General features: G+C 40.7%; 1 protein-coding gene across 4 annotated transcripts in view; it reads left to right on the top strand.

Annotated features, from left to right (window-relative positions):
* g3bp2a (G3BP stress granule assembly factor 2a) overlaps positions 1-17,193 on the top strand; it is a 43,947-nt gene that overhangs the window by 16,929 nt on the left and 9,825 nt on the right. For 2 of the 4 annotated variants that reach the window (XM_061922924.1, XM_061922925.2), the window contains exons 6-11: positions 4,989-5,353; positions 7,320-7,415; positions 7,559-7,661; positions 7,760-7,819; positions 13,493-13,624; positions 13,717-13,835. In XM_061922924.1, the coding sequence (XP_061778908.1) occupies positions 4,989-5,353; positions 7,320-7,415; positions 7,559-7,661; positions 7,760-7,819; positions 13,493-13,624; positions 13,717-13,835 (875 nt within the window). Of the gene's footprint in view, positions 1-4,988; positions 5,354-7,319; positions 7,416-7,558; positions 7,662-7,759; positions 7,820-13,492; positions 13,625-13,716; positions 13,845-17,193 lie in introns of all 4 variants that reach the window. The other 2 variants (XM_061922927.1, XM_061922926.1) reach the window with 2 other exon arrangements.

The raw sequence follows: 17,193 nt of genomic DNA, 5'->3' as shown, positions 1-17,193 counted from the left end.
TCAAAAAAACAGTCAGATAGGTCAGTCAAACTTTAATAATATATTAAAAACCAGCGTTCTAACAACTCTGTTCACTCCCAAAATGTACGGTAATGTGCAAATGTGCAATCACAAACATAGTAAAATTCAAAATAGTGCAGAGCAATAATATCAATAACTTAATGTTGCTCGAACGTTAATGTCACAACACACAAAATAAACATAACGCTCACTTTCTGAAGTTATTCTTCATTCATAAATCCCTCGAATTCTTCTCCTTCGGTGTCCGAATTAAAAAGTTGGGCGAATACGGGATCCAAAATGGCAGGCTCCGTCTCGTCGAAGTCATTGCCTTCCGGAAAGCTCGGACCACAGTTGTGACCGAAATATCCGCCCAGGCATTTACGATCCACTGGCAGATGTTGGCGTATGTCGTCCGGCGCTGTCTCCCTGTCTTAGTGAAGGTGTGTTCGCCTTCGGTCATCCATTGTTCCCACGCCGTTCGCAGTCGTGCTTTAAATGCCCTGTTGACACCAATATCGAGCGGTTGGAGTTCTTTGGTTAATCCACCCGGAATGACGGCGAGTGTTGTATTTGTGTGCTTCACTTGTTTTTTGACACCATCTGTGATGTAAGTTTAAATTCTGCGTTATACGCGTGTCGCTTAGTAGGAGCCATTTTGTGGTCTTTACAGATGTAAACACACAAAGGAAATGAAACGTAATACCCGCGCGCTTCTTCTTCTACGGGGGTGGGTGGTTGCTTACCGTAGAAGAAGAAGCGCTTCCTCTTCTACGGGGAAAAAAGATGGCGGCTGTTTACCGTAGTTGCGAGACCGAAACTTTATGAAAATAAATATTTATATTAATCCATATATAAGGCGCACCGGGTTATAAGCCGCACTGTCAGCTTTTGTGAAAATTTGTGGTTTTTAGGTGCGGCTTATAGTGCGGAAAATACGGTACATTTTGCAAATTCTCAGGACTTAAGTGTAAAATGGCACTCTAAGACGCTTGATAAATACGGCCCCAGATTTGCAGACTTCGGTTTACAAGCTTTTAGAACGCGCTAAATATGCCTGTGTGCGCGAACAGTGTCTCTGTACGAACGGCTCATTCATTTTGTGTCCCGCTGGTATCCATTTTGTGCTTGCTCGTATTGAAGAGATCGTTACCACAGTAAGTTTTAGTTGTCATGAAAACAGACTTTTCTGGGAAAAGATGCCAAAGCAGATTATTTCACAGCAGAGGAGAACACTACCTCTTGGTCAGCGGCGCCTACCCCCGCACCCCCAAGAGCCATCTATAGAGAGAGTTTGGCCAACCCGGTTTCAGGAGATCTCTTCAATTATTGTTCAAAAGGCACTTGCATGACTTCAGAGCGCCATGATTGCAACCAACTTTGATGCTGGTCTTATGCTGTACTGCACTTCCTCACTAGACATTTATTTTATTTTGATGAGTTTTTAGCCGTGTACACATGCCGTGTTGTGTGCTGTTTAGGGGCAAAGGACACATTTACCTGTATCCTCTGAAGACCTATTTTTACGATTGTAAAGATTTCAGAATATTGGACAAGAAGCCTCGTATGGCTGCGGAATGGAAGACTGAACAGAGATGCGGTAGTGACACCGGTCTCTATGCGAATGGCTCGCAGACACAGACATTGACTTCAGTTTTGGAGGGTTATGTAATCTTGCCAATGAAAACTTGTAGCAGGTGAGATCTTAATTATACTTTGACGAAATATAAGCAAGTTTTGTGAGTTTATGAGCTAGAGTATGTTTCGAACTATATTTAGTAGGGGTGTAACGGTACACAAAAATTTAGAGGTCACGGTTCGGTTCATTTTCGGTACAGTAAGAAAACAACAAAATATAAATTTTTTGGTTATTTACCAAATTTGTAAACAATGGCATAACATACTATACACACAGGGTCCATTGCCAGGGCTAATGTGGTCAACATATATAAAATAAAAACTAAATAAGATAAGGCTCAGAATGGTTTCTTAAAGGGGAACATTATCACAATTTCAGAAGGGTTAAAACCATTAAAAATCAGTTCCCAGTGGCTTATTTTATTTTTCGAAGTTTTTTTCAAAATTTTACCCCAATATCCCTAAAAAAAGCTTCAAAGTGCCTGATTTTAGCCATCGTTATATACACCCGTCCATTTTCCTGTGACGTCACACAGTGATGCCAATACAAACAAACAGCAAGGTATAGCGACATTAGCTCGGATTCAGACTTGGATTTCAGCGGCTTAACACTGTCTGATAAGATAATTACTAACAACTATGAACTAGGTTTACAGCATATGAAATACATTTGGCAACAACATGCACTTTGAGAGTGCAGACAGCCCATTTCAGGCGCGCTAAGAACATATATTTTTCCACGATTTCAGCACTCAGGTTAACCATACCAAAATAGACACAAAATACTGCATTACACAAGACTACCCGAATGTACTCGAATGATTGAAAGAAAGAAATATTTTTAAGCTAAATTATTGGTAAACACAGTTTATGTATAATAATTTACGTAAAACCGCGAGTAATGAATAAAGTTTTCATCAATTAATATATTCTGTAGACATACCCTCATCTGCTCTCTTTTCCTGAAAGCTGATCTGTGCAGTTTTGGAGTTGATGTCAGCAGGCCAGGGAAGCTAGGGTCGATATTCTTCTCTTGATCATCTTCGGTGGCATAAGGGACGGTGTGAGCCAAGACATCCAGGGGGTTTAGCTCGCTCGTCTGCGGGAACAAACTGCCGCCATTGCTTGCCGTGCTACCGAGGTCCTTTGTCCCTGAATTGCTCACACACTCCGGCAGATTCAATGGGGGTCTGGCGGCAGATTTCTTTGACTTTATCGTTGGAAATGCATCTGCTTTGAGTGTCGCAGGATATCCACACATTCTTGCCATCTCTGTCGTAGCATAGCTTTCGTCGGTAAAGTGTGCGGAACAAACGACTGACCATTTCGTCGGCTTTCCCCACACCCTCGTATTTTGAACACATTTCGTCCAATTTCTTTCGCATCTTTGGGCCACTGGTGCAACTTGAATCCGTCCCTGTTCGTGTTGTTACACCCTCCGACAACACACCGACGAAAGTGAGAAAATGGCGGATTGCTTCCCGATCTGACGTCACGTTGTGACGTCATCGCTCCGAGAGCGAATAATAGAAAGGCGTTTAATTCGCCAAAATTCACCCATTTAGAGTTCGGAAATCGTTTAAAAAAATATATGGTCTTTTTTCTGCAACATCAAGGTATATATTGACGCTTACATAGGTCTGGTGATAAAGTTCCCCTTTAATAAAACTTTTCTACATATAAAGTGCTTTTTTTGATTGAGACTTTTATTAGTAGATTGCACAGTACAGTACATATTCCGTACAATTCACCACTAAATGGTAACACCCCAATAAGTTTTTCAACTTGTTAAAGTCGGGCTCCATGTTAATCAACATTAAACTGCCTCAAGTTGTTGCTCAGATTAAATAACATGACAAAACTGTTCTTCTACATATAAAAAGTGAAGCATTAAACCGTTCAAAGTCAACTCAGCCTCAGATTAACTTTTCTTCCCCCCCCCCAGCCTGGCTAACTTGGCAGTAAGAAGTTGGAGCTGTTTGCAGTCTTTATCTTCGTTGAAGCGATAATCACTTGGGGGTGGTGCCGCTTCAAATGGGTTAGCATGTTTGACGTGTTGGCAGAAGCATGCCTTACCGCTGCTGAACAATGTCGGCAAACCTCCGTCCTCCGCACCGCGCAGCCGAAGTGTTCCCAAACAGGAGATCTTAACGAGGCAGGAGGTCTTCCAGCTCTGTCTTTTATATGTTGTCGTAGCCCGGTCGTTTCTAGCATGCCGTGTGTTGTGCCTTGGTGTGCATTGTTTACGCAACGTGCGCTACGCTACTTAATATGTCCGTGTGGAAACTCGTTCGGTACACCTCCGAACCGGAACCCCGTACCGAAACGGTTCAATACAAATACATGTACTGTTACACCCCTAATATTTAGACTTATTAGTTTGGTTGATATCGTCAGGCAAACTGACGTCAGAACGACTGCAATTTCATGTTTACAGGCACAGCCGCACACGTCATTGGTAGCAAAGATGGCGCCTGTCGTTTAGTGGGCAATACTCTCTCTATATACGTGGCTCTGTCACTCCCGCCCCCTCCCTTTCTATCTCTCTGTGGCTTTTTCTCTCTCGTAAGGAGTAGCGTAATTTAGGGGTTTTGGCAATGTTTATGCAGTTCAAGTGTTTTTTACTTTTTAAAATGCTTATTATTGTAACAGTGTGGTTGTTTAAAGTTGAGGATATTTGTGATTTCTGATCGTTTGTAAGGGCACCAATGGGATTTCAGTTAACCTTGCTGTTGTTGTTTTGGCTTGTTAATAAAGAGCGTTGATCCGGCACACCCTTGTTTTGTTTGATGGATATAAAGTTTGTAAATCAAGGTACCACTGTACTTGCTCATAACTCTGCTGGTACTTTTGTCTATTCTTGCTGTTCCACTCTACCACTAAGTTTTGTGGGTACGAGTTCCCGCACACAGAAAACCTGTAGAAATCCAAGTTGTGACGGTGGAGTGTTTCCCCAGGGTACTGCAGTCTATCTGTGGCGCTCGATGATGACATTGGCTCATTTGCACAATTGGTGGTCATGACGCATGTGCATGTAGTTTTTTTATGGATGCTGTAGGGAAATACCAAACAGCGCTCGTCGAGAAGAGCTATTCTTCAGGTTTTTCTCCAAAAGTGTTTAGGTAAACCACAAAATGTTTATAAATTTGTCCCTAAAGGCTTTTTTGAAAAAGACGGACTAAATACTCAAAGTCGCTAAGTTGGCAACAGTGGCAAAACCTGGAACAGATTTTCTGTAGGGAAATTGGACCGTTTGACTTTATTGTGCCACACAACCACATTATTGGTTAATGTTTAACTTGTGGTTTGTGTATGCTTGAAGTTGTTAATGTTTCTGCTTTTGCTGATAGAATCAGAAGAGGAAGTTGAGGAGGAGCCAGAAGAGAGGCCGGCATCCCCCGAGCCTCTTCAGGAGAGTCCCAACAGCGCCACCTACTACGAGCCTCACCCCGTCGCGTACGCTAAAACTTCACCAACTACTCCACATTTCCTTGAGCCAAGGAAGTCATTTTCTGCTTTGCTTTGCTCCTGCAGTAACGGAGTGGAGGAGCCCATGGAGGAACCTGCCCCGGAACCAGAAATGGAACCCGAGCCTGAGCCCAAAGTGGAGGAAATAAAGTCTGAAGTCGAGGAGAAAGCTCTGGAAGAAATGGAGGAAAAAGCTCCCTCGCCGGTCCTAGTGGAGTCGCCACCTAATGCCCAGGAGCCGCCTAAGGTTAGAGAAGATACTTGTACTTCTTATTATACTGTACATACACAATATTTCTGTTTGAGTGATTGCACCTTTTTCTCTCAGAAATGGTGTGATCAAGGTTTAATTTTTTTCTTCCTTTTAATAACTAATAAAAATAAAGTTTGTAGTTGATTGCGCTGAGACAAAATTGCCTCTTTGGCAGAATTAATATACAGTGGGGCAAAAAAGTATTTAGTCAGCCACCGATTGTGCAAGTTCTCCCACTTAAAATGATGACAGAGGTCTGTAATTTTCATCATATGTACACTTCAACTGTGAGAGACAGAATGTGAAAAAAAATCCAGGAATTCACATTGTAGGAATTTTAAATAATTTATTTGTAAATTGTGGTGGAAAATAAGTATTTGGTCACTTCAAACAAGGAAGATCTCTGGCTCTCACAAACCTGTAACTTCTTTTTTAAGAAGCTCTTCTGTCCTCCACTCGTTACCTGTGTTAATGGCACCTGTTTGAACTTGTTATCTGTATAAAAGACACCTGTCCACAGCCTCAAACAGTCAGACTCCAAACTCCACTATGGGCAAGACCAAAGAGCTGTCGAAGGACACCAGGAAAATAATTGTAGACCTACACCAGACTGTGAAGAGTGAATCTACAATAGGCAAGCAACTTGGTGTGAAAAAATCAACTGTGGGAGCAACTATCAGAAAATGGAAGACATACAAGACCACTGATAATCTCCCTCGATCTGGGGCTCCACGCAAGATCTCATCCCGTGGGGTCAAAATGATCATGAGAACGGTACGAAAAAATCCCAGAACCACACAGGGGGACCTGGTGAATGACCTGCAGAGAGCTGGGACCAAAGTAACAAAGGTTACCATCAGTAACACACTACGCCGACAGGAAATCAAATCCTGCAGTGCCAGACGTGTCCCCCTGCTTAAGCCAGTGCATGTCCAGGCCCGTCTGAAGTTTGCCAGAGAGCACATGGATGATACAGCAGAGGATTGGGAGAATGTCATGTGGTCAGATGAAACCAAAATAGAACTTTTTGGTATAAACTCAACTCGTCGTGTTTGGAGGAAGAAGAATACTGAGTTGCATCCCAAGAACACCATACCTACTGTGAAGCATGGGGGTGGAAACATCATGCTTTGGGGCTGTTTTTCTGCTAAGGGGACAGGCCGACGGATCCGTGTTAAGGAAAGAATGAATGGGGCCATGTATCATGAGATTTTGAGCCAAAACCTCCTTCCATCAGTGAGAGCTTTGAAGATGAAACGTGGCTGGGTCTTCCAGCATGACAATGATCCCAAACACACCGCTCGGGCAATGGAGTGGCTCCGTAAGAAGCATTTGAAAGTCCTGGAGTGGCCTAGCCAGTCTCCAGATCTCAACCCCATAGAAAATCTGTGGAGGGAGTTGAAAGTCCGTGTTGCTCGGCGACAGCCCCAAAACATCACTGCTCTCGAGAAGATCTGCATGGAGGAATGGGCCAAAATACCAGCTACTGTGTGTGCAAACCTGGTAAAGACCTATAGTAATCATTTGACCTCTGTTATTGCCAACAAAGGTTATATTACAAAATATTGAGTTGAATTTTTGTTATTGACCAAATACTTATTTTCCACCATAATTTACAAATAAATTCTTTAAAAATCCTACAATGTGAATTGCTCGATTTTTGTTTCACATTTTGTCTCTCACATTTGAAGTGTACCTATGATGAAAATTACAGACCTCTGTCATCATTTTAAGTGGGAGAACTTGCACAATTGGTGGCTGACTAAATACTTTTTTGCCCCACTGTATGTAGAAATACCGAGAATGGCTCCACTTTTGTATTGTAAAGCATTGTATTTCTATCCAAACTCTTGATTGAGGAGCATTTAAACAGATGGTGATGTTCCAGTGCACTGCTTATTATAAAATAAGTTATAACAATTACATTTTATATAAATATATATATATACACCCCCCACAGACCTTCTCTTGGGCCACAGTGACCAGTAAACACCTTCCTCCTTCGGGCACCACCTCTGGTATCTCACCCCATGTTGTTAAAGCGCCAAGCTCCCAGGTAATCAGAATGTGTCCCTTTTTAAACAAAAAAACAACAACTATATATATATTTAAGTACAGTTAATACTTCATAAAAGGCCACAAGCACACAGTCAGCTGAAAATAAATACTCCTAACGCGTTTCTCGCTTTCAACACGCAGCCTCGAACTGAAGCCAAGCCAGAGACGCAAGCAGCGCCGCTAAGACCCCGAGACCAGCGTCCCAGAGACAGACCGACCTTCTCCCCACGTCCACCCCGATCAGGTACAGCTGATTTATGTATTTCCAGAGGTAACACCTGAAAAGGTGAATAAAATATGCTGTAAGTTGACACCCTTTATCCCTTTGTCACCTTTCAACAGATGGCATGCCATCCTCTGAGGCACAAACAGGGAAACCACATTTAAGTTTCGTCAACAAAGGTAAATATACATGTTACAATTAAATGTTTTTATTTAGAATATTATTTTCCCGGACTTTTTAGTTTTAATGTAATTTATTTAGTCATTTATTTTGATTATTGATAGTTATGAACTTTGTGTGGGATACAAAAATATCATAAATTTAGTGAATGGGACCACGTTTCTTTAAATAGTGTTTATTTACTCAGCTGCAGAAAGTACCTGGTGTTCATTAGAAGGAAGACGTCAACTCAGGAGGTTGATTGTATTTTCACAAAGTTTTTTTTTTTTAATTCACAAAAAATACACAATATAAAATAAATGTTATATCACAATATGTCTTAAAAAGGTGTTGGAATGTTGCACACTGCATACAGCAACTGATTTGTTCCAGCTAATTAAAATATTGTAAGAGGAGAAGGAATACCGTACTTTCAGGGCTGTAGAGTGCACCAGTATTTAAGACGGACCCACCAAATTACGGTACAAAAGACTTTGTAAATGTTTATTTACATACCTTAATTGTTTCCTCACGGTGCCTGTAACACGGATGATTAAACAAAACAGAAGTCATTGTCATGGACCAACAAGCTGTGGAAACTAGCTCTCCAATCAGCTAAACCAGTGGTTCTCAAATATTTTCTGTTACGCCCCCTGGGAAGAAGAAAATATTTTGCGGCCCTCCGCCGCCACTCTCCACCTTGACTATAAATAGTATAATTTGTCTCCGCATAACATTGTAAACTTATTAACATTAAAGGTAACAACACACTGGCCTTTCCTCGTCTCCCACTGTGGTTACAGTGAAGCAAAGTGCTACATATGCTTCATCATATTCTGGTACGGCTAAAAAAGCATGTTCCCCGAGGTCTCACGCCTGCCCCTGCCATTTGAGAAGGACTGAGCTAAACTGTTTCAATAAATCCACAGTTATGTTTTGGTAGGGGTGTAACGGTACACAAACATTTTGGTTCGGTACGTACCTCGGTTTAGAGGTCACGGTTCGGTTCATTTTTGGTACAGTAAGAAAACAACAAAATACACATTTTTGGGTTATTTACCAAAACAATATTTTTCTTAGTGGAATATTTGATGTGAAGTAATGGGAACCTTGGATAGGTCAATAATTCATAATAACATTGATTTTGATTCTATATTATGTTTTGAGCAATGACAATTTGAAAGAAAGAAAAACATCTTTGTTTTAATAGTCAACATTGCAACTTTTTCTAAATTACATTTAACCTTTAAGCTTTTTTATTTCATTTTTGTTATGTTTTTGTTTATTTTACCGTATTTTCCGCACTATAAGTCGCCCCGGGTTATTAGCCGCACCTTCAATGAATGGCATATTTCAAAACTTTGTCCACCTATAAGCCGCCCCGGACTATAAGCCGCGCCTACGCTGCGCTAAAGGGAATGTCAAAAAAACAGTCAGATAGGTCAGTCAAACTTTAATAATATATTAAAAACCAGCGTTCTAACAACTCTGTTCACTCCCAAAATGTACGCAAATGTGCAATCACAAACATAGTAAAATTCAAAATAGTGCAGAGCAATAGCAACATAATGTTGCTCGAACGTTAATGTCACAACACACAAAATAAACATAGCGCTCACTTTCTGAAGTTATTCTTCATTCGTAAATCCTTCGTCTTCGGTGTCCGAAGTGAAAAGTTGGTTCCGTCTCGTCGAAGTCATCGGAGTCAGTGTCACTGTTGTCCAGCAGTTCTGTGAATCCTGCCTTCCGGAAAGCTCGGACCACAGTTGTGACCGAAATATCTGCCCAGGCATTTACGATCCACTGGCAGATGTTGGCGTCGTCTGGCGCTGCCTCCCTGTCTTAGTGAAGGTGTGTTCGCCTTCTGTCATCCACTGTTCCCACGCAGTTAGCAGTCTAGCTTCGAATGCCCTGTTGACACCAATATCTAGCGGCTGGAGGTCTTTTGTCAATCCACCCGGAATGACGGCGAGTATTGAATTAAGCGCGTAAGCGTGTCTCTTAATGTGATGTTATGAGCTAGCAAATATAACAACTACACTACCCAGCATGCAACGATAGTTACGAGCATGCGCGGTAGCCCTGAGAAGCGTTGTATGCTGGCAGTTAGAATGTGGTTATGAGCACGCTGTGAGTAAACGTTGAGAACTCCGTTAACACGCCTCGTCTGCATTATTTATAATTAGACAGACAACACACTTAATAGGAGCCATTTTGGGGTCTTTACATAAACACACAAATGGAAATGAAACGTCACATATCCCAGCATGCACCGCGCGCTTCTTCGTCATCCACTGTTCCCACGCAGTTGGCAGTCTAGCTTCGAATGCCCTGTTGACACCAATATCTAGCGGCTGGAGTTCTTTTGTCAATCCACCCGGAATGACGGCGAGTATTGAATTAAGCGCGTAAGCGTGTCTCTTAATGTGATGTTATGAGCTAGCAAATATAACAACTACACTACCCAGCATGCAACGATAGTGACGAGCATGCGCGGTAGCCCTGAGAAGCGTTGTATGCTGGCAGTTAGAATGTGGTTTTGAGCACGCTGTGAGTAAACGTTGAGAACTCAGTTAACATGCCTCGTCTGCATTATTTATAATTAGACAGACAACACACTTAATAGGAGCCATTTTGGGGTCTTTACATAAACACACAAATGGAAATGAAACGTCACATATCCCAGCATGCACCGCGCTTCTTCTTCTTCTTCCGGGGGCGGGTGGTTGCTTACAGTACAAGAAGAAGCGCTTCCTGTTCTATGGGGGCGGGTGCTTACCTTGGCGGTTGCTTGCGTAGAAGAAGAAGCGCTTCCTGTTCTACCGGGAAAAAAGATGGCGGCTGTTTACCGAAGTTGCGAGAACGAAACTTTATGAAAATGAATCTTAATATTTATCCATATATAAAGCGCACCGGGTTAAAAGCCGCACTGTCAGCTTTTGAGTAAATTTGTGGTTTTTAGGTGCGGCTAATGGTGCGGAAAATACGGTAATAGCATTTTTTAGAATGTGCCGTGGGCCTTTAAAACATTAGCTGTGGGCCGCAAATGGCCTCCGGGGCACACTTTTGACACCTCTGCTATAGATAATAAACAATTTGATCTGATAAATCTATGGATAAAAAGCAGAGCCTGGCGATGCATGCGCGTTTATCATAACTCTCTCTCTCTCTCTCTCTCTCTCTCTCTCTCTCTGTCTCTGCCCCTCACTCACCAATGCTGCTGCGCGCACAATTTTTAGTTTTTAACCCCTTCTTAACCCTGAACGCACATTGAAAATACACGCAACCCTAACTCAAAATGCTGGACATTTGAGGCATTTAAGAAACTCCGCCCTGACAGCTTTGCAAAAGAGGACAGGTCCGGTGAAAAGAGGACGTATGGTCAGTCTATCCTAGCCCGTTAGCTGCTAGCATGCCGTGTGTTGTGCCTCGGTGTGCATTGTTTACACAACGTGCGTTACGCTACTTAATATGTCCGTGTGGAAACTCGTTCGGTACACCTCCGAACCGAACCGGAAGCCCCGTACCGAAACGATTCAATAAAAATACACGTACCGTTACACCCCTATGTTTTGGTGAATTTATGCAACAGGAACAATATAAATAGAATGCCATTGTAAGTTAATAATACTAACAAGTTATCATTACGTATATGTATTGTTGCATTTGAACAACTGTATTGTTGATAATAAAGGTAAATTATTGGTATTGTTCATTATCAATAACGCTATTTCTATTGGTATTTGTATTGATCCATTTGTAGTGTAATAATGCTCATTTGTCATTTCTGTATTATTTTTTATTTTTCGCTAACTGCTTATTTGCTATTACTTTTACCATCCTATTTGTACATGTCGTATTTGCTGATGTTGCTCTGTTGCTGTTGTTGTTGTTTGCTGTTGTTGTTTTTGTCTCTCTGTCTAATCCCCCTCTTGTCCCCACAATTTCCCCCTCTGTCTTCTTTTTTTTTTCTCTTTCTATCCCCTCCTGCTCCGGCCCGGCTGCACTAAATGATAATATAAATACATTTAATAAAGTCAAATACAAATAAGGCAACAAGAGAAGTATCCTACACTTCTCTTTTGTAAAGTAAATCTGAACAGCCGACATGGGCATCTACCGTATTTTCCGCACCATAAGGCGCCCTGGGTTAAAAGCCGCGCCTTCAATGAACGGCATATTTCAAAACTTTGTCCACCAATAAGCCGCCCCGTGTTGTAAGCCGCATCTAACTGCGCTAAAGGAATGTCAAAAAAACAGTCAGATAGGTCAGTCAAACTTTAATAATATATTAAAAACCAGCGTTCTAACAACTCTGTTCACTCCCAAAATGTACGCAAATGTGCAATCACAAACATACGTATATCAACATGGACAGAGCTGCGTGAAAAAAAGCCACCCGGCCTCTTCGCGTAAACTTAAACTTACCTTAACCACTCGCTCATCTTTTCTTCATCCATCCCTTCGAGTTAGCTTTTATGATGACGCCGGCTGGAAAGGTCTCTTTTGGCAAGGTCTTCCTTTTGAATATCACCATGGGTGGAAGTTAGCATGGCAAGCTAGAACCACAGTGAAGGATGACTTCTCATTCCCTGTGGTGCGAATATTCACCGTACGTGCTCCCGTTCCACAGTGCGGTTCACAGGAATATCAGTTGCTGTGAAATACGGTAGTAATCCGTGTGCGGATGGAGAGATTGCGTCTTTTCATGAACCGGATCCTTGTCGCTTAGTAGGAGCCATTTTGTGGTCTTTACAGATGTAAACAGGAAATGAAACGTACGGTGATATCCGCGCGTTTTTTCTTCTTCTTCCGGGGGCGGGTGGTTGCTTACAGTAGAAGAAGAAGCGCTTCCTGTTCTATGGGGGCGGGTGCTTACCTTGGCGGTTGCTTGCGTAGAAGAAGAAGCGCTTCCTGTTCTACCGGGAAAAAAGATGGCGGCTGTTTACCTAAGTTGCGAGATCGAAACTTTATGAAAATGAATCTTAATATTTATCCATATATAAAGCGCACCGGGTTAAAAGCCGCACTGTCAGCTTTTGAGTAAATTTGTGGTTTTTAGGTGCGGCTAATAGTGCGGAAAATACGGTACATCAACTATATGATTTGCCTGAGAAGCTGGACAGGACACAAAAAAATAAAATAATAATAATACTAACACAGACACTTGTAAGCGTGTTAGGAAATTTGCTAATGATAACGACGCAAGCTTGATAACATTACAACAGCACGTACAAATGCAAGAGAACACATGGGACGGTTTAGTAAGTATGAATTGTTTTAGTTATATTTTAAAACAACAAACTTTGGTTGGAGTGATGAATGAAGAATTATTTCGAGCAGAAACGTAATAGACAAAACAGGATATAATTCCGGTTCCAGGCACAAAACAGGAAGTACACTTTCAACCCCCCGCACTTGCAGTGCACAAACTCTCCCAAAGGAAGGTGCCATAGCACAAACGATACCGCACCTTTTCAGTGTGTCTGTTAATGTAATATAAAAACTATTTGTTGAATACAAAATATTATGGCCGTTTGCAAAGAAAAATCCATAGATTAGCTGCACCGTTTTATAAGCTGCAAGATTGGAAGCGTTGGGGAAAGGTTGCGACTTAAAGTCCAGAAAATACGGTGTTGTGACAAACTAATTGCCCTGATCACACTGTGACCTCCTTTGTTTTTACCCTTTAGGCGGTCGGGGTGATGCTGATTCGGGTGAAATGGACACAAGGCGACCTGTACGCTACCCGGACAGCCACCAGCTCTTTGTAGGCAACCTCCCGCATGACATTGACGAGCTGGAGCTCCGAGACTTCTTCATGAGTATGTTTACTTTTGTCTCATCACCTTACATTCCCTACGGGATTCATTGTTGTCATCTACCACCATGACTTTACAATGTGTGCGTTTTTCAGCTTATGGAAATGTCGTCGAGTTGCGGATCAACACCAAGGCCGTCGGCGGGAAGCTTCCTAACTTTGGATTTGTGGTCTTTGACGACTCTGACCCCGTGCACAAGATCCTGGGGGCCAAGGTAGAAGGGGCATGTATAACCGTTTACTACCCACTTTCATTCACTGGCTGGTGGGTTTGCTTGTATAGTCGTGATTAGGACTGCACGATTTTGAGAAAAAACCTAATTGCGATTTTTTTCTCAATTTCATAAAAATGCATAAACTTGGGAAAATAAGGAGTGAAGGATGACATTTTACTTTTAGACTGTTAACCAACATATTCTTGTCTCCAGATGTCACATTGAACAATATGCAACTTTTGACTTTATGCAGACAGACTTTTGTCTACATCATGCTCTTAAACTAAATCGATAAACACTACAGTGTTTATAATGTAATCAAAATATAAAATCATTATAGCCCATTTAAAAGGACAAACTTTCATTTCCCATTACTGTAGAATTGTTTACCATTGTACTGTACATGGAAGGTAAATAACTTTTAGTTATCCTAAATACATAAACAAAACAAAAACAGTTACTCAATTTATCTTAAATACTAAACATCTTAAAGTGCTTTTTTTCCCCCAAGTTGAAAAACTATGTCAGATTGTCTTTTTTTTAAATATTTTTTTATTGTGGCCGTCCTGTAATCACGGCATTCTCGCTCGTTTGATGGGCTCCTACTGGCCATCCGATTTGAATCTGAGATATTCCCACGACGGGACATTTGGTTTTGTAATAATTTGTTTTCCTCCTAATTTTGGTTTCTTTGCGGAACTTCTCGCAAGTCTGTTATGCTTCTTGTGTGTATGCGTGCGTGTTTGTTTGCGCCGAGAAGAGGACTGTTAATTGTGCTGAGAGCAGGGATGTCGCGGAACTAAAATTTCTTATCACGGTTATTGTGACCAAAATTATCGCGGTGTTTTTAAATGTGCTAAAAAAAATTCAGAAAGTACTTATACTGAAATATTTTAACCAAGTTGTTTTTTGTTTTTTTTTGTTTTTTTTTAAATAAAACCCATTCAAAATTATTTCCTTTTGTAGAAGAATCATTATTGTAGATAAAAACACTGTTTCATGGACCTCAAGTAGAAATTGAATTTGCATATGAAAGCAACAAAAGCACTATAAACCAAGTAATGTGGCAGGAAAAAAAACAAATGAACAAAATAAATGTGAAAACTGTGCAAGATAGTACTTTATGGACATAAAAGATGAACACATGTAAACATTTTGCAAAAGGGAACCTAATGGCCATAAGACGTAACTACATTTTTTGTCCATATAGGTAAAAATAGTGTTCATAGTTTTGTTGGCCAACAAAAATAAACAGGAGTAATACCTCTCACATCGAATACACAATCTTCACAGTTAACGTTCAGTTCGATGAGATGAAAAAACATTATAGCTAGTATTGTTATTTGAACACTGACACAGTTTGCAGTTAAAGGATGAGTGAACATCCCGGTAAACAAACTAAAAACTTTATAGACAAGTTGTGGCAACTGCATGTTTCCTCACCTCACAGCTGACGGACTCTGTATTGAGAACATAAAATCAGCATCAAATAGTTTTCTCCTTCGCTGCATACTTAACCAAGCGCTCTGGTGTCTCTACTTCGAGGGTAAATCTCCGTAACAAAGTCCGTATATTTGTGTTCCGCCATGTTTTTGTCCAAGCAGAATGACGCTATCGTGCAAGCGCCAGTGCTGCTGTGACGTCGTTTCCAGGAAGTAGGCAGTGTTGCCCAATTGACTATCGGCCCAAGCCTAGTCACCACTAAAACCTTTTCCAAGGTGTTTGTTTTACCGTACTGGCTGCCTCCACTGCAGCCCACACAAACTCGCAGTTTCCATATTTAACCCTTTTGATTGGCCAGGAACCACAGTCGTGATGCAGGTTTCATTGGTTCTGTGACGCAGCTCGTACTTCCAAACTCTTACTGCGAAACGGCGTCGTTCATTGAAATTAATTATCGATTTATTCCCCAAAACAGCACAAAGTTACCACGGAACATGCCTTTAAAATAAACTTTAAAGGCACTTTTTAAATAAGAAATCTTGTATGAAAAACAATACAGTAGAATGTAGTACAGATGACCATAGTTTAAGTAATATATTTAATAATAATGTAATAAACCCGTTTTTATTGAAGGCCACATCACAATCTAGATGCCGCTTGTAACAGTGAATTCATAGGAGTATAAACGTTACACAATTTGCACAGACCACTATTTTTAATTATTATATTTTGTACTGACAGATTGATGGATAACATCCTTTGAAGTAATATTGACAGGCAGATATTTAAGTATTTATTTTGATAACAAGAAAGTGCTTAGAATATATTGTTGCATGATCAGATAATAAAGTGGAGAACACATACAATGGCATGCAGTAAATTTTTCTGTCAAAATTGCCAAACAAATGCATTCTGCCAGAAAGTGCTTTATTTCCGGTCTTTTGCCGGCCACACACAGTTTGTAGGGTCAGATTCCAAACTTTGTAGCAGATTAGTATCATGGGGACAAAAAAGTCCCCATTGACAACCACTGTAATTACCATTTTGAACAACAATCATTACACAATATATTCAAGCGTTTTCTTATTTTAAGGTTTCATTTTCAAGAAAAAGAGTACACTTCATCATATTTACTGTTTATAATTAGATGAGACGATTTTGGTCAAGTGTTTCTCACAGGACTTTGACGTGGTGGGAGGGGCGTGGTACGTGATGGCGTAACAGCCATTACGATCAAGCAGCGAACAAAGTTTCTTTTTTGTAGCGGGAAAAACCGTGTGCATGTATTATGTATGCTTTATAAGAATGTTTTATTGTCTACTTTAGTTACTTGCTATAAAACATTTTCAGTTCTATAATCGATTGTCAAAGTATTGGATTGGGAATAGAAACCTGATTGGATTTGAGGCCAAAAATTCTTATAAGGACATACCTAGTTATGAATATTGTGTATTAATATATGCTGTGGAACTTGGATCTACAAACTTATTGGTTCATAATAAATGCTTAGTGGCCACATGCGTGGACAGCACCTTTTTTAGCTCTTATTTCCAAAGTTGTGTACACTACTGAATTGGGGTCTTATGGCCGCTTATCTGGACACTTATACTGCCATCTGGTGATGTCAGAAGAGTATAACATACAATGGAATTAGAAAAAAGAAGTGTAAAAATAAGAATTAGCATGTCACTAAACATGAAGTACACGTTTGTGTACTTATGGACTAAGTACATCATATCAAAAGATGATTTTTAGTTTTTATTCTAATTAAGGTCCAATAAGCCCGAATAGCAAAGAGAAATAAAAAAAAAAAGCATGTAAACAAACAGCTTGGGCCTTAAGAGGTTTTAAACATGGTTCGCCGACTGAAACATTGGTATAGTGCAGGGGTCGGCAACCTTTACCAGTCAAAGAG

The sequence above is a fragment of the Nerophis lumbriciformis genome, linkage group LG27 (genome assembly GCF_033978685.3).
Source record: "Nerophis lumbriciformis linkage group LG27, RoL_Nlum_v2.1, whole genome shotgun sequence".
Taxonomy (NCBI): domain Eukaryota; kingdom Metazoa; phylum Chordata; class Actinopteri; order Syngnathiformes; family Syngnathidae; genus Nerophis; species Nerophis lumbriciformis.
Note: the sequence above shows the minus strand (reverse complement) of the source record. Positions and strands in the feature narration are given on the sequence as shown.